The sequence below is a fragment of the Chiloscyllium plagiosum genome, unplaced genomic scaffold (assembly GCF_037043375.1).
Source record: "Chiloscyllium plagiosum isolate Xiang-an unplaced genomic scaffold, Cpla_swu_hap1 HiC_scaffold_43, whole genome shotgun sequence".
Lineage (NCBI taxonomy): Eukaryota > Metazoa > Chordata > Chondrichthyes > Orectolobiformes > Hemiscylliidae > Chiloscyllium > Chiloscyllium plagiosum.
This window is the reverse complement of record NW_028270181.1, coordinates 19,545,224-19,568,099: the sequence shown is the minus strand read 5'-3', so window position 1 is coordinate 19,568,099 and position 22,876 is coordinate 19,545,224. Positions and strand designations below refer to the sequence as shown.

Sequence of the window (22,876 nt, the reverse complement as noted above, 5' to 3'; positions counted from 1 at the left end):
CATTCACTTCGAAGTCGCGTTATCTGCGCCATCTCAGGGGATGGACTAATTCAAAGTCTAGATGGGCCTGTGGCCAACGCGCACAATCACGGAGTAAGACGAGCCGAGCGAGCCGTGTATCGGGAAGTGAGTGAATGGCTCGGCTCATGAGCAGACAGGAGCATGGCCATCCCCGCATCGTCGTTGTCGGCTGCGGGGTAGCGGGTCTGGGTGCTGCCCAGAGGCTGCTCCGGTCCGGATTCAGCCAACTCCGGCTGCTGGAGGCGACCGAGCGATGCGGTGGCCGCGCCTGGAGCCGCCGGTTCGGTGAGTGCGCCCACCATTCGGACGCCAGGTCCCAAACGCAGCTGCTCGGAGGAGCCGCTGAAAATAAAGAGTAGCCTTCTTGAGTGTAACTGTTATAGACTTCGATTTTGGGGGAAAAAAAAAACCCCAATTACCCTGGACCAAAACAGAGACAGAGACGGCAGTGGCTAGAAAAGAGATTAGCTACTCAGCAGAAAACTCTGGGAGTCCTCTGAAAGATGGAGAATTTGTTTTAAGTCTCATTGAGACTTAAGGAGATCTGCTCCTGGTATCATAACAACATCATATTTACCTGAAATATAGACAAAGATCATAGAGAATAGCAGCCAAAGGAGGCCATTCAGCCTACTCTGCAGTTTAAAGATTTCATGTTTCACCTTTTTATCAGTTGAAGCATGATGCTGTACTGGGAGCATGCTCTTGTTGTGGCCTAGCAGTTTAAAATTAGTTCAGACATATTATCATAAAGCTAGTCCTTTTTTCTAAAAGCTCTTGCTTGGCTCAAGGAGACTCTATCGTTTTTTTCAGAGGGGTAATAAACTGGTCTGGACTCTGATCAGGGAGGTTAAAAACAATGACTGCAGATGCTGGAAACCAGATTCTGGATTAGTGGTGCTGGAAGAGCACAGCAGTTCAGGCAGCATCCAAGCAGCTTCGAAATCGACGTTTCGGGCAAAAGCCCTTCATCAGGAACTCTGATCAGTCTGGTTTGATACTGAAAGGAAAAGGATTTTGAGAGATGTTTTGTTTATATGTAAACAGATGTGACTTCAGGCCAAAGTGGTCATGCTTTAGAAGTGACCTGTGTGAAGAGAGAGGACTAGTCAGCTCTCTAGCTAGCTGGGAAGTTCAACAGGGAGCTGTGTGGAAATGCTTTTCTGACCTTCAACTTCAACCTGTATGCATGTGTTCCATTTATACTGGTTTTTAAAGGGAATTTGCTCATTGGAACTGTTGTGCATGTTTGGAACAGCATAATTAGGTCTAGCTGGATAGGTTAAGTTCTATAGGGGTTCTTTATTCTGTTCTTTGTATTTCATTGTGTAATTGAATAAATTTTTTGTTTGTTTTGAAATCTAGTAGTCAGCTTAGCTATCTTACTCTGGGTAATTTTCACTGTACACTTACTGAAACAAATTGCAAACTTAGGTTTAGGACTGTCTGCTTAAGAATGTGGTTTGGCCTAGTCCATAACAATATATATGGATTCTGGATTAGTGGTGCTGGAAGAGCACAGCAGGTCAAGCAGCATCCGAGGAGCAGTAAAATCGACGTTTTGGGCAAAAGCCCTTCATCAGGAATACAGGCAGAGAGCCTGAAGGGTGGAGAGATAAGCTAGAGGAGGGTGGGGGTGTGGAGAAAGTAGCATAGAGTAAAATAGGTGAGAGGGGGAGGGAATGAAGGTGATAGGCCATGGAGGAGGGTGGAGTGGATAGGTGGAAAAGAAGATAGGCAGGTAGGACAAGTCATGGGGATAGTGCTGAGCTGGAAGTTTGGAACTAGGGTGAGGTGGGGGAAGGGGAAATGAGGAAACTGTTGAAGTCCACATTGATGCCATGGGGTTGAAGTGTTCCAAAGCGGAAGATGAGGCGTTCTTCCTCCAGGCGTCTGGTGGTGAGGGAGTGGCGGTGAAGGAGGCCCAGGACCTCCATGTCCTCGGCAGAGTGGGAGGGAGAGTTGAAATGTTGGGCCACAGGGCGGTGTGGTTGAAAGGTGCGGGTGTCCCAGAGATGTTCCCTAAAGCGCTCTGCTAGGAGGTGTCCAGTCTCCCCAATGTAGAGGAGACCGCATTAGGAGCAACAGATACAATAAATGATATGAGTGGATGTGCAGGTAAAACTTTGATGGATATGGAAGGCTCCTTTAGGGCCTTGGATGGAGGTGAGGGAGGAGGTGTGGGCGCAGGTTTAGCAATTCCTGCGGTGGCAGGGGAAGGTGCCAGGATGGGAGGGTGGGTTGTAGGGAGGGTGGGTTGTAGGAAGGCGTGGACCTGACCAGGTAGTCACGGAGGGAATGGTCTTTGCGGAAGGCAGAAAGGGGTGGGGAGGGAAATATATCCCTGGTGGTGGGGTCTGTTTGGAGGTGGCAGAAATGTCGGCGGATGATTTGGTTTATGCTAAGGTTGGTAGGGTGGAAGGTGAGCATCAGGGGCGTTCTGTCCGTGTTATGGTTAGAGGGGTGGGGTCTGAGGGCGGAGGTGCAGGATGTGGACGAGATGCACTAGAGGGCATCTTTAACCACGTGGGAAGGGAAATTGCGGTCTCTAAAGAAGGAGGCTGTCTGGTGTGTTCTGTGGTGGAACTGGTCCTTCTGGGAGCAGATACGGGGGAGGCAGAGGAATTGGGAATACGGGATGGCATTTTTGCAAGAGGTAGGGTGGGAAGAGGTGTAATCCAGGTAGCTGTGGGAGTCGGTGGGTTTGTAAAAAATGTCAGTGTCGTCATTAATGGAGATGGAGAGCTTCAGGAAGGGGAGGGAGGTGTCAGAGATGGTCCAGGTAAATTTAAGGTCAGGGTGGAATGTGATGGTGAAGTTGATGAATTGCTCAACCTCCTCGTGGGAGCACGAGGTGGCGCCAATGCAGTCATCAATGTAGCGGAGGGAGAGGTGGGGAGTGGTGCCTGTGTAATTACAGAAGATCGACTGTTCTACATAGCCAACAAAGAGACAGGCATAGCTGGGGCCCATATGTGTGCCCATGGCTACCCCTTTGGTCTGGAGGAAGTGAGAGGATTCGAAGGAGAAATTGTTAAGGGTGAGGACCAGTTCGGCCAAACGAATGAGTGTCGGTGGAAGGGTACTGTTGGGGACGTTGGGAGAGGAAAAAACAGAGGGCTTGGAGGCCCTGGTCATAGCGGATGGAGGTGTAGAGGGATTGGATATCCATGGTGAAGATGAGGCATTGGGGGCTGGGGAAATGGAAGTCTTGGAGGAGATGGAGGGCATGGGTGGTGTCTCGAACTTATGTGGAGAATACCCGGACTAGGGGGGGTAGGACAGTGTCGAGGTAGGTAGAAATGAGTTCAGTGGGGCAGGAGCATGCTGAGACAATGATATGTCCAAGGAATGTAATCTTTGTACCTAATAGTCAGTGGTCATAAATATTTGTCAGATTCTTCAATTCCATAAAAATCCATAACCACTTTCTAATATTGCAGGAAAAAACATAACTATTGCCATGTCTGATTAAACATACAATCTGAGGCAAAGTCACTGTGTAAGAGTGCAGCAGAAATTAGAAACCAGAATAAGTAATAATAATAAGCTATCAAATTTTATGGGTCTTTATTTGAATGTGCACTGCATTATTAACAAAGTAGATGAATTGACAGCACAAACAGAAATTAATGAAAATGCAGTGCGACCAGAGCTGAGAACTCAATGTTCCAAAACAGTGGGCAAAAAGGAAAATGAGGTAGTGTGGCATTGTTAATTAACTGAGGTGTAATGGTAGTGATGAGTAGTGATGTAGCTGCAAATAAATTGTGACGTGAAATCAGTTTGAGTCAAATTAAGGAATAGCAAGGGAAAGAAGTCATGGTGGGAGTCGTCTAGAAGGCAGCAAAGAGGTACCTCACTTTGGGTTTAATATAATAGAGGAAATAATGAAAGAATATAAGAAGGGTACTACAATTGTTATGGGTGATGTTAAATTGTGTGTTGGCTGGATAAATCAGATGGGCAAGGAAAATATGGAAGACTAATTTTTACAGTGGTATCAAAGGTTGTTAGGAACAATCTATCCAGGAACAGGCTATTTTAGACCTAGTAATGTGTAATGAGGTAGGACTGATAAGAGATCCAGTAGTTAACAATCGTCTGTAGGGCAGCAATAACAACATGGCAGAACTTCAAATTCAGCTTAAAGGATAGCAGCAACTTTAATAGCATGCATACAGAATAAGGGGACAACTCCTTTAAAATCAAGATGTGAAGAAATTTTTTTTTCCCCGGAGGGTAATGAATGCCTGCAATTCTGTATCCCAGGATGCTGTGGATGTTATATCACTGAAATCATTTAAAGAGGAGTTGGATAGATATTAAAATGTTGAGGTCTGGGACCTTGTACAATGGTGAGATTGGATTGACGACAGAATGGCCGACTCTTGCTAGTCTTTCTGATGCTCCTATGTTCTTATGAACCCTATCAGTTGAGCATCTCCTCTGCAATAATGCAGAAGCAGACTCCTCTATTGAAAAAATAATCTATAATATTAATCCCTACACTTGCGTGCCTGAGGAATATAATGTTTGTGAAAATTAGTTATGGATGTCTATTAGATTCTTCAATGCTACAATGTTCACATTAAGTTTCTTATGTTGGGGAAAATAACGTAAGCATTGCTGCATCAGGTAAACCACCTTGTTGGAGGCAAAAATCAGTTGGTAAAGTTATAGATGCTTGTTTATTGATCTCTAAGCCACACTATATGTTGTTAACAACAGTGCACAGGTTTCTGTTACTAGGCTTCTTAACACTCTGTACTTTTAACAATTATTGTTAATTCAGTGCAGCTGAGAGTGAGCCTGAAGAAGCTAATAAACGACATTTGTTTTGTACAGATGAGAAACATTGGAGCTGGTTGAATGCTGGAGTTGGGTCAGTTTAGTGAAGCTAGCTTTTTGTGAAAGGGCTTCACGTAGGCTCATGAGTAGGCTCTGGATTGCAGAATGGCAAAAGTGAGGACTGCAGATGCTGGAAACCAGAGTTTAGATTAGAGTGATGCTGGAAAAGCACAGTAGGTCGGGTAGCATCCATGGAGCAGAAAGACCTGACCTGCAGTCCTGGATACAGTCAACTGAGCAATCAATGCGTCCTGACTTGAGCACATTTACTATTTGTTTACCCAATTTACCTACAGTTAATTCTGGATGTTATTCTCATTCTGTCCAGTAAAATTTATTTTGTTTCATCAAAATCACGGCCTGTTCTGGCTTCATTTTCTTGCTTATTACTTGAGATCTCAAAATTTGTCTACTTAAACGAATAGTGTTACTGCTTCTGAGCTGGACCGTACGATTAATTTGGTGGTCTCATTAGGGATCGACATACTTCCCATTTGTCATTTCCAGTCTGACACTCGTCAGCTTCAGCCTGCAGCTTGCTGCTTCTCACTTGTTGCTCAGTGTTCTTTACCTGCCAGTCTCTGAGCCCCTTGCTACCTCCACTTGTCGCACCATCCTACTCCAACCCATTCACTGCTTTTCCAGATCCTTCCTGCCTGCTGGCTCACTCAGAGAGCTGTGATCACCAGGAGGAAATCGAGAGACTGAAGCAAAGCGTGAGAGATAGAGTGGAGGAGAAATGACGAGCAGGGCTGGGAAAGGGGGTTGGGATAAAGGCATTGAGCAGGCCGGGATTAGAATGACATAGAGGAAGGAGCAAAGGTTGGGATACCTGCAGTCACCAGAGTGCTGGGGAAGGGGGTGAGAAAGGGAGCAAGGGGATGTGGATAAGGGAGACCAGTGAGAGGAAGGAAAGGATTTTGGAGAGGCAGAAGAATGTGCGTAGTAGGAAGAATGTTAAACAAACAGACTGAGGATCTCTTTTAAACCTGGTTCTTAGCACATGAGATGAAAGTGCAGAGGAGGCCAGCTCTGCTATTCAGAGAGGTTCCCTAATTTACAAGTAATGAAATACATCAGTAGTGCATATTTTAAGCAGGATATCTTTAGTATATATGTTTCTAAACAAGAATATTCGTAAGACTTTGTGCAGGATACCAACAAAGGTGTCATAACAATGGAGGCATTGAATTTAATCCTTCATAACATCCATTCTTTTGTCAGTAAAAGGGGCAGCACAATGGCTCAGTGGTTAGCACTGCTGCCTCACAGCGCCAGGGACCCGGGTTCCATTTCCACCTCGGGCAACTGTCTGTGTGGAGTTTATCCATTCACCCCATGTCTGTTTGGGTTTCCTCCGGTATCCTCCCATAATCCAAAGATGTGCATCCCATAATCCAAAGATGTGCAGCCAGGTGAATTGGCCATGCTGAATTCCCAATAGTATTAGAGGTAAATATAGAGTCTGGGTGGGTTACTCTTTGGAGGGTCAGTATGGACTTGTTGGGCTGAAGGGCCTATTTCCGTACTGTAGGGAATCTAATCTACTCTTGTCAAACACAGTAGCATTGGTATGAGGGTATGAGTAAAGTATGTCCAAATTCTGGCAGCAACAACATTAGACTTTCCATTTAATATCCATCAATTGAGAATAATTGGACGGATAATCTATCTCATTGCAAGATAATCAATGTGGTTCTTTTTATCTTCATTCAGCTAAAGGTTTGGTAGATATTGGAGCACAGTGGATCCATGGGCCATCGAAACAGAATGCTGTGTTTCACTTGGCCAGCCAATATCACCTTCTTGATGAAGAAGCAATGTCAGAGGAGAACCAGGCTGTACAAATTGGTGGACGTCCACCTGATATATCAACTTATTACACCAGCTCAGGAAAGAAAATAGGGCCAGAAATAATGGCTCCCATGAAAGAATTGTATTCAACACTTATTGCACGAAGTATGACTTTCTTCCAGTTGAAGACCGAACCTGTCCGCAGTTTGGGTGAATTCCTAAAACTTGAAATTGCCCGGTATGCTGAAGGTTGGCAGGATGATGAGGAAACGTGCAACCTTAAACTTGCTGTGCTGAATGCAGAATTCAAGATGGAGTGTTGTATCTCTGGAGCGGACAGCTTGGATCATGTAGCACTCCAGCCTTATGGAGAGTATATGATGTTACCTGGAGTTGACTGTGTTTTTCCAGGGTAGGTACTAAGGGCAAAACTGTTACTACATTCTCTTTTTATTACCAAGGTTTCAAATTTGCAAGGGTCAGTGCTGGGACTACAACTATTTACAACCCAATTTCATGTTTTAGATGAAGTCGCAGAGAGTACCATTTCTAAATTTTAGAATGAGACAAAGCTAGGTAGGAATATAAGCTGCGAGGAGAACACAAAGAGGGTCAGAGAGCTATGGGCTGAGTTTGTCCATTTTGGTTAGTGTCCTGTTGTGCAAGATTTGTGGTGCCCCATTCTGCCACAGCTAGCAGTGAGTTTTCTCACATAATCTGGTATGGTTCACCTCATTAATTATGCAATGGCGCAGTTTGGCACCCTTCTCGCAGAATTGTGTGGCAAGAGAGGTGGAAGTATTCGTCACTGCTGGAACTCTGTGGTGTTCGTGCTGTCGGCACCATAGTCAAAGCTCAGCTACAAACCACCTTCCACGATGCAGGCCAGGAATTTCCTTTCCACATTCACTCTGTGAAAACACTTTTTATTCTCTCACCTCGTATTTGCTTCTTTTGCAAAACAAATTGAAATTCTGTCCTCTGGATCTTAATCTATTTATGAGTGGAAGATTTCTCCCTATCCACTCTGTCCAAACCATTCAGGATTTTGAAAACTTCTATCATGCCTCCCTCAGCATTATCTTCTTTGAAGAAAACAGTCCCAACTTCTCCAATCTATCTTCAGAATTGAAGCCATTCCTGTAAAACCTTTTCCGCATTCTCTCCAATGGATTCACATTCTTCCTAAAGTGTGGCACCCAGAACTGGACATAGTACTCCAGCTGCTGTTTAGCCAATATCTTAAATAGGTCGGCATAAAACCCCTGCTGTTATAATCTATGCCTTTATTGATGACATACAGACTATTGCATGCTTTATTGACAGCTCTCTCTTCTTGCCCTGCCATCTTTAATGAGTGTGCATGTGTATACACAACTGTCTCTGCCCCTACTAACCATTTAGAATAGTACCCTTTATTTTGTACTGTCTCTCCATGTCCTTTGCACAAAAGTGTATTTCCCCTCTTTCCCTTATTAAACCTTTCTACCAGTTATTCACCCGGTCCAACTTGTCAGTGTCTTTTTGATGCTCCACACTGTCCCCCAATGCATAGTTTTTCTAGTTTTTTTTCCAAGTCCTAAGTCTTTGAACTGATCCCCTCCACACCAAGTTCCAGAGTATTTGTGTGTATCAGGAAAAGCAAGGTCCCAATAGCAACCCCAGGTGAATTCAACTACAATCCTCCAGCCTGGGAAATATCTATTTCACCATTATTCTCTGTTCCCTATCCCTTAACCAGTTTTGTATCCATGTTGCTAATGTCTCTTATTACGTGATTTATAAATTTCCTCACAAGTCTGTTGTGTGGCACTGAGTCAAACACCATTTGGAAGGCTGTATAAATAGGTAAAAAGGTAAAAGGTAAAAACAATGTAAAAAGGGTATATTCCTGATGAAGGGCTTTTGCCCGAAACGTCGATTTTACTGCTCCTCGGATGCTGCCTGAACTGCTGTGCTTTTCCAGCACCACTAATCCAGGCTGTATAAATAGTCTTGCCTTCATTAGCTGTCTCTGTTAGCGCTTCAAAAAAGTCAAGTATGTCAGTTAGACACAATTTTCACTTAATAAATCCATGCTAACTCTTACAATTAACTCTCATTTTTCTACGTGACTATCAATTTTATCCTGAAAAATTGTTTTTAGAAGTTTCCACACCTCTGAAGTTAAACTGACTGGTCTGCAATTGCAGGATTATCTTACAAACCTTTTTTGAAAACAAGACCAGAATCTTTGCAATTCCGCAATCCTCTGGCACCGCTCCTAAAACTAGGATATGTTGTAAGATTATTGCCAGATCCACTGCAATTTCCAGTATCCTTTTCTTCAATATCCTTGACGCATCTCATCTGGCACCAAATACTTAACAACTTTAAGTACCAACTGCTTATGAAAAGTCTCCTCCCTATGTGCTTTAAACTCTTCTAGTGACGGTGCTCTCTCCTCTGTCACCAGTTAGTGTACAGAAAAGACGGGTAAAGAAAAGTATTCATTAAGACTTCAGCCATACCTCTTGCCTGCATGCGTAAAAATCCCCATTTAGTCCCTAACTGGCCCCACAACTCCTTTTACAATCCTGTTACTTTTTATGTGCCAGTAGAAGAATTTGAGATTTTCCTTAGGTGTTAGATGCCAGTCTTTTTTTTTCACTATCCCTCTTGTTTTTTAAATTCTTTCTCAGTTCTATTCTCTACATTCACTATTCAGCTTGGTTCTCAACTGTGTTTTCTCCCTGACATCTGTCATAAGCACACTTTTCTTCTGAAACTTATTTTCCATTTCGTTTGTCATCCAGGGAGTTCTGGATTTCTTTATCCTACCTTTCCCTTTTAAGAGAATATTCCTTAATTGTTCCTGAACAATCTCCTCTTTGAGATAATTCATTGTTCAGTGATGCTTCTCCCATTAAACTTTGGTCCCAGTATATTTGGCAAAGCTTTGTTCTTGCAGCATTGAAGTCAGCCCTCACTAGTTTGTTTTTTCCAAGAGCAAGAAAAATAATGTTATTTTCCACTATCGTCCTAATCATTTCAAAGATCATTGTTCTCCAAATGCTCCCCCAGTGTCACTTGTCAATTTGGCCCACATTATTCACAAGAACTAGGTGTAGCAGTGCCTCTATTCTGGTTGGATGTGACACATACTGCTGCAGTAAACTCTTGTAAACAGTAACACCTAATCTTTGCTGTCCTTTGACCACTATTTCTGCCTAGATATGGGTGATGGTGATTTTGGTCAAGGTCAGCATTGCAGTTCTTAAGCAACAGGATATTTCATAAGATTTAAGGACAGAATCATCATGACTACCTCTTAGGAATAAGAAGAATGCATTAACATTGCCTGGTGAAGTTAATGGGCCACTAATGACAATTAATATTTCTTTACGTTTTTAGTGGATTTGCAAGCCTTACTGATGCAATGAGGAGATCTCTGCCAAAGGATATTATATCGTACAAGAAGCCAGTTAAATGCATCCATTGGAACAGATCCTTCAAGGCACCGAACACACCGGAATATTCTCACTCAGTTGTGGTGGAGTGTGAAGATGGGGAAACTATACCAGCAGATCATGTTATAATCACTGTTCCTTTAGGTAAAATGCCATTTGAGTTTCTGTGTCTGGATTTTTAAGTAATTTAATAGCATTTATACTTTATTTTGGGATGATAGACCCTTTATGGTTATTCAGATCTCTAATTGACAACTAACCTGAGAACCACAGGTTCAAAGTCACTTTCACTGCAGAATAGATGTCACTAACTCTCAAACTGCCTGAGAGCTCTCCACAATTCCTGTGATATTCCATTGGGTTTGATTGATGAACTATCTTATTGACTGCATTCTCGATACATGTCGCTGTCCACTTGTGTATAACTTTAGAATTAAAATAATCCCACTGGGGGATTAATTTGGAGCAGTTCCTGAACCTTCCAGCATCCTGGGGGTCCAGATTTAAATTCTTTTGTGAGGTAGTTTGAAGTGAGTTAAAAGCAGACGCCTGATATTCATGGGCATGTGCATCAATGCTCCCTGAAATTGATTTTGAGCTAATGTGTCAATGGCTACATTAACTGTAACTCCCTCAAGTACATATTTTAAAAGTTTGGATGCTATCAGCAATTCAGGTTGATACCATTTGCTTTTTCAGGTTTCCTTAAAGAACATTACGAAACTTTTATTCATCCCCCACTTCCTGCCAGGAAAATCGATTCCATTCAGAAACTGGGTTTTGGGACAAATAATAAAATCTTCCTTGAATTTGAGGAGCCGTTTTGGGAACCAGAAAGTCAACTGATCAGACTGGTTTGGGAGGATGAGTCCCCGCTGCTTAGCAAACAGCTAGATCTACAAAAAGAGTGGTTCAGAAAGATATTAGGCTTTCTTATTCTACAGCCTGTGGAAAGGTATGTATGCAACTGAAGTAAGTAAGTTTGTGTATATCTAATTCTGGATTTCTTTTTGATTCTCTCCATTCTTAGAAATATTGGGTGAGACTTCCCCTTTGGTCGGGGGATGGTGTAATGAGTCTTATAAGAGTAGGATTGGGATGTGAGGTCCTGTAAAGAAGGGTGCAGATCGACTTCAACGTGAGGGAGGAGGGAGTGTCCAATGAGTGGGGTGGGGAGGGTGAGTGGCAGGTTAGTGTCTGGGATATGTCAGGGCGAGGTGTAATTGTGAGAGTGTGTTATGTTGGGTGGTCAGTTTGATTCTTACTCCAATTCTTAATTGTTTAGCATTTCCTGAGTAAGTATTTGCATAACTGCAGTGGACCACTCTATCTTAAAGTGTCTATGTAAGTCAGAGGACTCAAAGTTCCAGATACTGTATATGGGAGTTGCCCATTGAAACTTTCAATTCTCCCAGAGTCTGCTATTTCAAGGATTTTGCAAGGTTTGATGCAGAACTCTAATCTATACTGCAGAAACAATTATCTGGCCATCAGAAATACTCTCTGATGATAGCAACCAATTGTAATTTTCTTTCTAAAAATGCGCATAATGGGGGGACAAAAAGAATAAAGTAAGTGATTTTAAATGATAAAATGCAGATGTCATGCAATACAGAATGATGATTTGCTCTCCCTTATTTAGTTGCATTCTGATTCTGTTTATCTCTTGGGTGCTCTGAGTACTGCATGAATATATTAGCTTTCAAAATATGAAGATTTTCTTAAAGGAAAGTTCAATAAAACCTGAGGTTGGAAATATTGTTGCAGAATGGAGGGAGGAGAGGTTGAGTAGATTGGGCCTATACTCATTGGAGTTTCAAAGAATGAGATATGAACTTATTGAAACATGCAAGATTCTTAGTGGACTTGATAGGTTGTTTCCCCTTGTCAGAGAATCCAGCACCAAAGGGTATAATCACAGAGTAGGTTTGATGTATTGCTGTCACATGTACTGAGATACAGTGAAAAGTGTTGTTCTGTTACCCTGATACAAAATGCATCAGGGTAGCAGAACAGAGTACAGAATACAGTGTTACAACCGTAAAGAGAGTGCAGAGAGAGAAAACAGAATTAATGAGAGGTCTATTCAAAAGTCCGAAAGCAATGGGGAAGAAGCTGTTCTTGAAACTACTCAAGGTCACACAACACCAGGAATAGTCCAGTCTGTTGGACTATAACCTGGTGTTGTGTGATGTTTAGCTTTGTTTACACCAGGCTAACACCGGCATCTCTGCCTTTAGCACTGCTACCTCACAGTGCCAGAGACCCGGGTTCAATTCCCGCTTCAGGCGACTGACTGTGTGGAGTTTGCACATTCTCCCCGTGTCTGCATGGGTTTCCTCTAGGTGCTCCGGTTTCCTCCCACAGTCCAAAAATGTGCAGGTTAGGTGAATTGGCCATGCTAAATTGCCCCTAGTGTTAGGTGCAGGGGTAAATGTAGGGGAATGGGTCTGGGTGGGTGTGCTTCGGTGGGTTGGTGTGGACTTGTAATCTAATCTAATCTAATCTAAATCTATATGTATGTGGATTCAATTTGTTATATTTTCTGCCTGATGGAAGAGAGTAGAAGAGAGTATAACAGGGGTGGGAGGGGTCTTTGATTATGGTGGTTGCTTTCCTGAGGCAGCAGGAGGTCTGGATGGAGTCAACAGGTGAAACGCTGAAAGACTGGGCTGAATTCACAGAGAACAGCCAGGGAATTCCTAGAGGCATGGCACTCATCCACAGATTCAATCAATAAGCACAACGACCTGGACCCAATATACCGGCCACTGCAGCGGACAGCTGGAACTGACAACCGGAAGCGGCAGAGACAAACCACTATAAATACCAGAGGAAACATCACAGAAGCGCATCACAGGAGGCTCCCAAGCACTGAGGATGTCACCTAGACAGGGGACGAAACGTCTGCAACACAAATTCCCAGCTCGGCGAACAGAACCACAACAATGTTGTAGTCCATGGGTCAGGAGGTCAAGGATCCATTTGCAAAGTGGGGAGCCAAAACCTATGTCTGGGAGTTTAGAGATGAGTTTTTTTTTAATTTTGGTGTTGCAGGCAGAGTTGTAGTCAATAAATAAGAGTTTAGGTAGGTATCCTTTTTATCCAGATATTCCAGGGATGAGTGTCAGAATTCTTTGGAATTGTTGACTGCAGGAAAACTGTATGGTTATAAAGTCATAATACAAAAAAATAGTAAATTCGTAATGTAAAATTTCACAGATCCATTTAGATGTATTAATTTAACACGTAACTCTGATATTTCCATTGGCATGAAGTAATTGTACTTGAAATGTGTTGTCAATGGTAATATCAAAAAACGGCTGGAGGCAACAGATACTGCAAAGGCAATGGGCCCTGATAACACTCCAGCAATAGTACAGAAGACGTGCTCCAGAACATGCCGCTCCCTTAGCGAAGCTTTTCCAGTACAGTTACAACACTGGCATCTACCCAACAATGTGGAAAATTGCCCAGGTATGTCACAAAAAGCAGGACAAATCCAACCCAGCCAATTACCGTCCAATCAGTCTACTCTCCATCATCAGTAGAGTGATGAGGGTGTCATCAACAGTGCTATCAAGCAGCATCTGCTTAGCAACAACCTGCTCAGTGACGCCCAGTTTGGGTTTTGCCAGAGTCACTCAGCTGCTGACCTCATTACAGCCTTGGTTCAAACATGGACAAAGAGCTGAATTCCAGAGGTGAGGTGAGAGTGACAGCTCTTGACACCAAGGCAGCATTTAACCAAGTTTGGCATCAAGGAGCCCGAGCAAAATTGGAATCAATGGGTATCAGGACAAACACTGCCCTGGTTAGAGTCATACCTGGCACAAAGGAAGATGGTTGTGGTTGTGAAGGGTCAATCATCTCAGCTCCAGGACATCTCTGCAGGAGTCCCTTGGGTAGTGTCCTAGGCCCAACAATTTTCAGCTGCTTCATCAATGACCTTCCCTCTGTCATAAGATTAGAAGTGGGGATGTTCTCTGAAGATTGTACAGTGTTCAGCACCATATGCGACTCCTCAGATACTGAAGCAGTCTGAGCTCAAATGTAATAAGATCTGGACAATATCCAGGCTTGGGCTGACAAGTGGCAAATAACATTCACACCACACAAATGCCAGACGATGACCATCACCAATAAGAGACACTCTGACCATCGCCCCTTGACATTCAACAGTATTACCATCACTGAATCCCCACTGTCAACATCCTTGGGGTTACCATTGACCAGAAACTCAACTGAACTCACTGCATAAACACAGTGTCTACAAGAGCAGGTCACAGACTAGGGATACTGTGGTGAGTAACTCACCTCCTGACACCCCAAAGTCTGTCCACCATCTACAAGGCACAAGTCAGGAGTGGGATGGAATACTCCCCACTTGCCTTGATGGGTGCAGCTCCAACAACACTCACGAAGCTTGACATCATCCAGGACAAAGCAACCCGCTTGATTGGCACCACATCTACCAATATTCAATCCCTCCACCACTGGTGCTCAGTAGCAGCAGTGTGTACTATCTACAAGATGCACTGCAGAAATTCACCAAAGATCCTTAGACAGCACCTTCCAAATCCACGACCACTTCCATCTAGAAGGACAGCAGGTACTTGGGAACATCACCATCTGCAAGTTCCCCTCCAAGCAACTCACCACCCTGACTTGGAAATATACTACTGTTCCTTCAGAGTTTTTGGGTCAAAGTCCTGGAATTCCTTCCCTCCGGGCATTGTGGGTCAACCCACAGCAAGTGAACTGCAGTGATTCAAGAAGGCAGCTCACCACCACCTTCTCAAGCGCAAATAGGGAATGGGCTATCAATGCTGGCCAGCCAGTGACGTCAAGTCCCGCAAATGAAGAAAAAAAATAATAAATTACAAACTGGATCGAATACTTTGGGATAAATAAAAGGTTTTGAATTTTTGAATGAATATTACTGTTCTGTACTAAGAAGCTAATACTAATTTCTTAAAATTGTTCAACTGCTAAATTGCATTTCACAAATATTCAAAATTAAGAATATGAAGTTTTTATGAAATAAGTACTGTCTATACAATGTTGAATACAGAGGAACCTCTGTTATCCGAATCGCACAGGCTGGGAGTATTTTGTTCAGATAATCGAATACCAGATAACAGTTTAGCCAAGGATCGGGACCTTGGTCAGATAATCCGAAATTCGGATCATTGAGGTTTAGATCATAGAGGTTCCTCTGTACATTGCTGCAGCATTTGAACCTTCAATCAGGTGAGTGATGTGCAGGGTGAATGCAGGTAGATGAATGTTCATGGCTCACCCAGGGTTCGTGTCTCTCGTGTTCCATCTGCAGGTATGGCCATGTCGTTTTAATAGTGCTTGCTGGTGAGGAAGCTAACTATATGGAGAGTCTGTCAGATTGTGAAATCAAAGATTGTATGACACAAATCATACGTAAATTCACAGGTACATTTTCTGACACGTTTTGGCAATATGAAGTGTCTTTTTTTTTTAAATACTGCACTAAACACTCATAAGATCTTCTATTTAGGAAACCCATTGATACCTGCACCAAAGGGCATCATTCGATCAAGATGGTATAATGATCAATACACAAGAGGGTCATATAGTTACACAGCAGTTGGAAGTTCTGGGGATGATATAGATGTCATTGCTGAACCCCTCCCATTTCCATCTACACAAGCACAGGTACTGTACCAATTTGTTTCTGAATGATATATGCATTTTATATATCAGGATTAAAGTTACTTTATTGGATAATTTGGTGGCTAAAACAGGGAAATGTTCCATCCTGAAATTTATTACAGCAATTGTCTTTTTTTATCTCTCAAAGTTCTCCCTAGAGAGTTAATTGTGAAAGAGGAAGATTTGAACTTCACCCACAGATTATCTTTTTCAAACAAACGCCAACAGAAATGAGCTGTTAAAATGCAGCAGTGTTGGTGCTGCTATATATTAATGTGTACAGTTGGACCACAAAGGATCTGAAATAACTCCATGAAAACCAGCATACCCATCACCAAGTCACCCGTTATCTGCATGTTGGAAAGTGTGGTGCTGGAAAGGCACAGCCAGTCAGGCAGCATCCGAGGAGCAGGAGAGTCGACGTTTTGAACATAAGCTCTTCATCAGGAATGAGGGGGTGGCCCAAGGAGACTGAGAGATAAATGGGAGAGGGGAGTAGGGCTGAGGGGAAGGTAGCTGGGAATGCGATAGGTTGATGAAAGTGGACGATGGTGGTGATACGAGGTGGAACGGATAGATGGGAAGGAAGGTGGAAAGGTGGAGGATGGTGCCGAGTTGGAAGGTTGGATCTTACTTAAGGTGGGGGAGGGGAAATTAAGAAACTGGTGAAATTGACATTGGTCCCGTGTGGTTGGAGAGTCCCAAGACGGAAGATGAGGTGTTCTTCCTCCAGGCTTCAGGTGGTTAGGATTTAGCGATGGAGGAGGCCCAGGACCTGCATGTCCTTAGTGGAGTGGGAGGAGGAGTTAAAGTGTTTGGCCACAGGGCGATGAGGTTGTTTAGTGTGTGTCCCAGAGATGTTCTCTAAAACGTTCCACAAGTTGGTGTCCTGTCTCCCCAATGTAGAGGAGGCCACATCGAGAGCAACGGACACAGTAGATGATGTGTGTGGAAGTACAGGTAAATCTCTGTTGGATGTGTAGGGAGAAGCTGAATAGGCTGGGGCTGTTTTCACTGGAGTGTCGGAGGCTGAGGGGTGAGGTTATAGAGGTTTATAAAATCATGAGGGGAATGGATGGATAAACAGAAAAGGTCTTCTCCCTGGAGTGGGGGAGTCCAGAACTAGAGGACATAGGTTCATGGTGAGAGGAGAGAGATATAAAAGGGTCCTAAGGGGTGGCTTCAATCCTAACTACTCTATCACTGTGGACTTTTCTATTTGCAGTGGATTATTCCATTAAAGTGTCAATGTGCTGGATTCCTTTTGTTCTTATGTCAATTCTCTTATCTGGGAGACCTAATTTTGTTAAATTTTTCATCTTACGTGTTCTCTGTTTCTCACCAGTGTGGTGTATCATTTCAGTTATTTCCTATTTAACCTGAATCTGTGCTAGTCTATCCCTAGTAATGCCTGCAGTTTCTAGATTAGTGTTCTGTACGAACAGTGCATTGATATGTGTACCAACTGACATAAAGTCACAGGAGACACTACACTAATTGACTGCAAGAGTTGATTATTTAGATATAATTTAATGTGGTGCTCCTCTTACCACCAAGTATCTCATGTAGTTTAATTAGACCTTTCTTTATGGCGTAGATGTTCTTTTCTATTTTCCCTGCTGATGCAGAGTGATGAAATCTGCTGTACTCCAGAGTGGCCCTTTCTCCTTCCCCTTTGCCTGCACTTGATAGACTTTAGAAATAAAAGGCAGCTCTTCAATCAGAATCAGTTCCAGTACCAGGAACTGATTCTCTACCTGGGAGCCAATAAGCGCAGTTTCTGATAAATCACTAGGAATACAAGAAAGAAGTACAAAATACACCAAGAATTAGCACAATAGTCAACACAAATTAGCACGTATTTGTGTCCATTTGAATTTGGTAAAGACCCAATAAAATCAATGATAATCTTAACCAGTGGATTTTTGACTATAATTAGTTGTTGAAAATGTATTCACTTCGTTACAGGCTGTACAATTTGCAACAGAAGTCTTGTAATACTTCAGCATACGAGGCCACCAATAATGTTTTGCTAATTTAGAGAATGATCTGTGACCACCTTCGTATAAGGTTGGTAAACTAATTTTGATGAATTATCTAAAATATGGATCAGCCCGGTATCTTGTTTTACATTTTTTGTCTTGTTCAGAGCTTCACCTTAGTCAGGACTTTAGGACATTGTGAGTTTAAAATAATTCACAGCGGTCTACAGCACAGAAAAAGGCTATGCCAGTCAAAACCACCCACCCAGCTACTCGGATCCCATTTTCCAGCACTTGGCCCACAGACTTGTATGCCTTGGCATTGCAATACCAATCTAACTGCTTCGTAATTGTTATGAGGGTTCCTCTCTCTCTACCACCCTTATAGGATGTTTAACCCCTATATAACCTCCTATATAGTCAATCTCTTATTAAAAGATGATAACACTTCAGGATGATCTTTGTTAATATTAACCTGAAGCCCCACATACTTGAATGCCAGCTGTTAATGGTTAAACTACCTTTATCACATTGCACCCCATGCTGGCATAGTGACATATTTAAGGTCAGTAAATATTCAATCAGTATTGCCTTGATGAAACACGATAGTGTTAGAACATGGTTATTTTGCTCTAAATTTATATAGATTGCTTAAATCCACCCTAAAAGTCCTTTTTAGCTATTCAAATAAGATACAAAGTAAACTATACTCACAAATCCAGTATTGATTTCTTTACAGGAGCTTTATCTCAGTATTCAAAAGGGAGCATTGATGAGTTCAACCCTCTTGTGTTGAAGATGATTGCTGTGAAGAAGAAGAATCATTGGCCTCAAAATATTAACTCTGTTTCTCTCATCACAGATAATTCCAGACCCATTGCAATTCTACAGCACTTTCTGTTTCGATTTACTAACCTTTGGTCGTTTTATTCCTGTTAGCCTTTGCAGATACTTTTCGCTGGTGAAGCTACTCACCGGACATTTTACTCTACTACCCATGGTGCCTTGGAGTCGGGTTGGAGAGAAGCAGATCGTCTGAAAAATTACTATTTGTCTTTAACGTCCGTGAATGCAAACCGATAAAACTTTATAATAGTCTATCACAGTACACCAATCATATCCATCTTTACTAAAATCCATTTGGTATCCACGCTTATAAATTGTGTTAGAGATTGGAAGGGTTGATACAAAAGGATGATTAAATGAATTGTATTCCTGTGCATGAATGGAAAATTCTATCATAACAAATTAGTGTCAGGGTTCCAAAAACATTTTGGACCTAGCTGATCATACAAAGATTTAAGAATTGATTGGTGGTGACCAGAAGAAAGGATTGAGAAAGGAGTCTGTGAAAGCTCTTGATTAGAAGACCCCAAATAAAGTAAAACTTTAAAGTAAAACTTATGGGCTCAAGACTCAGACCAGTTTGTCTCTATATCCAATCCCATTCTCATATTTCCCCACTACACGTTTTCTACATTCTTCCCTAGCACATACAAAACTCCTGGTGGTTTTTTCCTCTTCTGTTGATCCCTTTGATCTACCATCATGTAACTGACTCTTGAGTGAACCTAAAGTTTTAATTTCCATCACCCAAACTGGAAGACCAATCTGCATGTTTGCCCAGGCTTCCGTTACAATGTTTCTCTTCATCACTTTTAACCAATCTTTTGACATTCTTTATACCTAGAGGTAATTCTCTGACTTACCACAATTATGGTTAGAGACAAAAGAAAAACTGCAGATGCTGGAATCCAAGGTAGATAAGCAGGAGGCTGGAAGAAGACAGCAAGCCAGGCAGCATCAGGAGGTGGAGAAGCCAACGTTTCAGGTGTAACCCTTCTTCAGTATTTTTTTGTCTCTAACCAAGTTTGTACCACTGTGAAGTCTCTTCAAAGAAGAACTTCTCTACCCCCTCAGACATGCAGAGAGTGAATCCCTTTCTCACTGCCACAGCGTCATGACCTCTTCAGCCCTCCAGCTTTTTGACCACACGATGAAACAAACTCGCTACTACAGCCACGTGATATTCTTCAGCTGCTGTCTTCACAACCATCTCATTCCTCATGGCCTACAGTTATATTTTAAACCCACTAAACCCTGGACCCACCTTTGATGCTCCATACTTGAAATACCTCCAACACCTCCACAAACGATTCAGTCTCCAGATTCTCCACTCTGCCCTCTCTGCAATGCAGAGGTATCTCCCATTGCCTCTCCTCATCCTTCCCCAGCTCAAGGCCTCCCTTTCCCAAACACGTGGAGGACCTCTACTATTCTACATCCAACACAGAATCCACCAGCTCAACAAACAGTTTTTCAGTTTCATATCTGATATAAAAAACTGAAAGTTTGCAAAACTCTGCTCCACTCACCTCCAGTCTGAGAACTCACTCACTGTTCGAAATCCGCACCCTGGTTCCGGCCATCTCCAGGCCCTACCCCACATTGCTACTGCCTCTCGGCCCAACCCCACTGCCCCTGCCGCCATTACCCATTTGGAGACTCCATCTAGCACCAGGCCACTCCAGTCCAGCGTGGAGATCTTGTAGAAGCAGAGGATTCTCAGTAAACTGAGGTGTTTTGTAGTTAAATGTGAAGGAGGTTGACTATCAGGTGAACCTGCAACTGGAACAGGTTGTGGGTGGGGCCTGGGAAGACACATACCACTTTTAAAGTATAGTTTTTACCTGAAAGGTCACTGGATTCAAAATGTTAACTCTCTTTTCTCTCTGTTGATGCTGCCAGACTTGCTGAGTTTCTCCAGCAATTTCTACTTTAGCTGTACCTTGACTGCTTACAGCTTACAGCTGGCCCATCCTTAACAAAGAGACGAGTGAATTTTACAAGTGGCTGTGATTGCTCCAGATTTGGTTCGGTGTGACTAAAGGTCCTCTTTCTCCAGTCGCTCTTTATAACTCAGTCCTTAAATGGAAGTGATCAGTCCTGTGGCTTTTTTCTTCTGTACTCGTTCCATGACTTGAATGCTTTCTTATTTCTTGGTGATCAGAACTGGAAAAAGTAAACATGATGCTGAAGCTGCAGACGTTGTAGATTTGCATCAGATCATATTGCAATTTCTGAGCTTGCACAGTCTACCATGAATCAACCACCAACAGCATGTTGATTCCTATTACCTGTGACTAAATGGTTTTATTGAACGTACTGTGAATCACAAGTCCAATGTTACTGTTTATTACGATTGAAATTTCCTTTGTGCTTAAGATTGACCCTTTTTCAAATTGATATTGTTTAAAATCTCTTTGGCAGCGGACTGTGTCTTCATTTCGTCAAAGCATTAGAAATTTATTAAAACCTGTATTTTATGGACAAATAATTCTGCGTTTCAAATTTCATACTCCAAATTGCATAAAGTATGTGAATTTTCTATCCACTTGTAAAGAAAGAATAAAGCTATCAATATAAATCTGTTAAATTTTTACTTGGTTGCTGAACCCTCGCTGCTAACATTTCATTAAATTGTCATTGTCAAACACATCAGTTGAATAGTTAATCTGGAATTTTGACTGTTACTTCCGTTAAGTAATATTTTCCTAGCATCCAACCTCTACTACTGTGAAGAACAAGAGAAGCAACATTTTGGAATGTCACAGTCATTGCAATGCTGAACAACATTGGATATCTGTTATTATTGGTTCGTCATTCTTGGCTTAAAGTTCAGCAATTTCCCAGCAGACACTCATGAAATTATCAGGGGGGTTACAGTGGTTGAGAAGTTAGTCTTTGCAAGACAACTAGGGATGTACAATATGCAAAATACAGTATTCTCCCCATCTGGGAATATCACGTCCTTCGACACATTAATTAAGTGAGAGATGCTGTCCGGGTTTGGAGTGACTGAGAGACGCTCCCTGGATCTGAGATGATTGAGAGACCCTCGCCAGGTCCGGTGTATTTAAGAGATGTTCGTTTGGGCCTAAGGAGATTGAGAGACACTCCCTGGATCTGGAATGACTGAGAGACACTCCCTGGGTCCCGGGGTGATGGAGAGATGCTTCCCGGGTCCGGGGTGATTGAGAGACGCTCCCCTGGGTCCTGGGGTAATTGAGAGACGCTTCCTGGGCTCCGAAGTAATTGAGAGATGCTCCGTGGGACCTGGAGTGATTGAGAGACGCTCCCTAGGTACCGGGGTGATTGGGAGATGGTCCCCAGGACCTGGCGTTATTGGCAGACGCTCCCTGGGTCCCGGGTGATTGAGAGACGCTCCCTGGGTCCCAGCGTAATTGAGAGACACTCCCTGGGTCCTGGGGTAATTGACAGATGCTCCCCGGGTCCTGGGGTGATTGAGAGATACTCCCTGGGTCGTGGGGTAATTGAGAGATGCTGCCTGGGCCCCGGGATAATTGAGAGACGCTCTGTGGGACCCAGAGTGATTGTGAGACGCTCCCTGAGTGATTGAGAGACACTCCCTGGGTCCTGGGATAATTGAGAAATGCTCCCTGGGTCCCGGCATGATTGAGACAAGATCCCTGGGACCCGGGGAGATTGAGAGACCCTCCCGGGGTAATTGACAGATGCTTCCTGGGGTAATTGACAGATGCTCCCCGGGTCCCATGGTGATTGAGAGACGCTCGCCAGGACCCGGGGTGATTGAGAGATGCTCCCTGGGTCCAGGAGTGATTGAGAGACGCTCCCCGGGTCCCGGGGTGATTGAGAGACACTTCCCGGGTCATTGAGAGACGCTCCCCGGGTCCCAGGGTGACTGAGAAACGCTCCCTGGGTCCTGGGTGATTGGGAGACGCTCCCCGGGTCCCGGGGTGATTGGGAGACGCTCCCTGGGTACCGGGACGATTGTGAGACGGTCCCCGGGTCCCAGCGTTATTGGCAGACCTTCCCCGAGTCCCGGGGTGATTGAGAGACGCTCCCCGGGTCCCGGGATGATTGAGAGATGCTCCCCGGGTCCCGGGGTGATTGAGAGATGCTCCCCGGGGTGATTGAGAGATGCGTCCCGGGTGATTGGGAGACACTCCCCAGGTCCCGGGGTGATTGAGAGACACTCCCAGGGTCCCGGGGTGATTGGGAGACGTTCCCCGGGTCTCAGGGTGATTGAGAGATGCTCCTGGGGTCCCG

The 22,876-nt window shown here is 43.5% G+C and overlaps 1 protein-coding gene and 1 long non-coding RNA gene across 3 annotated transcripts; one reads left to right on the top strand and one right to left on the bottom strand.

Annotated features, from left to right (window-relative positions):
• On the top strand, nt 1-21,122 carry paox (polyamine oxidase). 2 transcript variants are annotated; one of them, XR_015754241.1, is made up of 8 exons: nt 1-306; nt 6,589-7,078; nt 10,060-10,259; nt 10,815-11,070; nt 15,451-15,563; nt 15,649-15,806; nt 17,772-17,873; nt 18,725-18,861. XR_015754241.1 is itself a non-coding variant. In XM_043678850.2 (7 exons), exons 1-7 carry the CDS (start codon nt 135-137, stop codon nt 18,866-18,868), a joined length of 1,533 nt encoding a protein of 510 aa, XP_043534785.2. In that variant the 5' UTR covers nt 1-134; the 3' UTR covers nt 18,869-21,122. The 2 variants fall into 2 exon arrangements, 1 of the variants encoding a protein (XP_043534785.2); XM_043678850.2 differs by lacking the exon at nt 17,772-17,873 and having other exon boundaries at nt 18,725-21,122.
• LOC148137445 (uncharacterized) lies at nt 17,337-18,928 on the bottom strand. The gene is made up of 3 exons (XR_015754242.1): nt 18,701-18,928; nt 18,500-18,590; nt 17,337-17,594 (listed from the first exon to the last, which is right to left on the bottom strand). It is a non-coding gene; the product is annotated as an uncharacterized LOC148137445 (long non-coding RNA).
• Nucleotides 21,123-22,876: the final 1,754 nt, after the last annotated feature.

What these genes read in the sequence shown, in the direction of transcription:
- paox (XM_043678850.2), top strand. Translation starts at nt 135, where the DNA reads ATGGCTCGGCTCATGAGCAGACAGGAGCATGGCCATCCCCGCATCGTC. An exon ending in CGCCTGGAGCCGCCGGTTCG is followed by an intron (nt 307 to 6,588) that starts GTGAGTGCGCCC and finishes ATCTTCATTCAG; the next exon opens with CTAAAGGTTTGGTAGATATT. An exon ending in TATAATCACTGTTCCTTTAG is followed by an intron (nt 10,260 to 10,814) that starts GTAAAATGCCAT and finishes TTGCTTTTTCAG; the next exon opens with GTTTCCTTAAAGAACATTAC.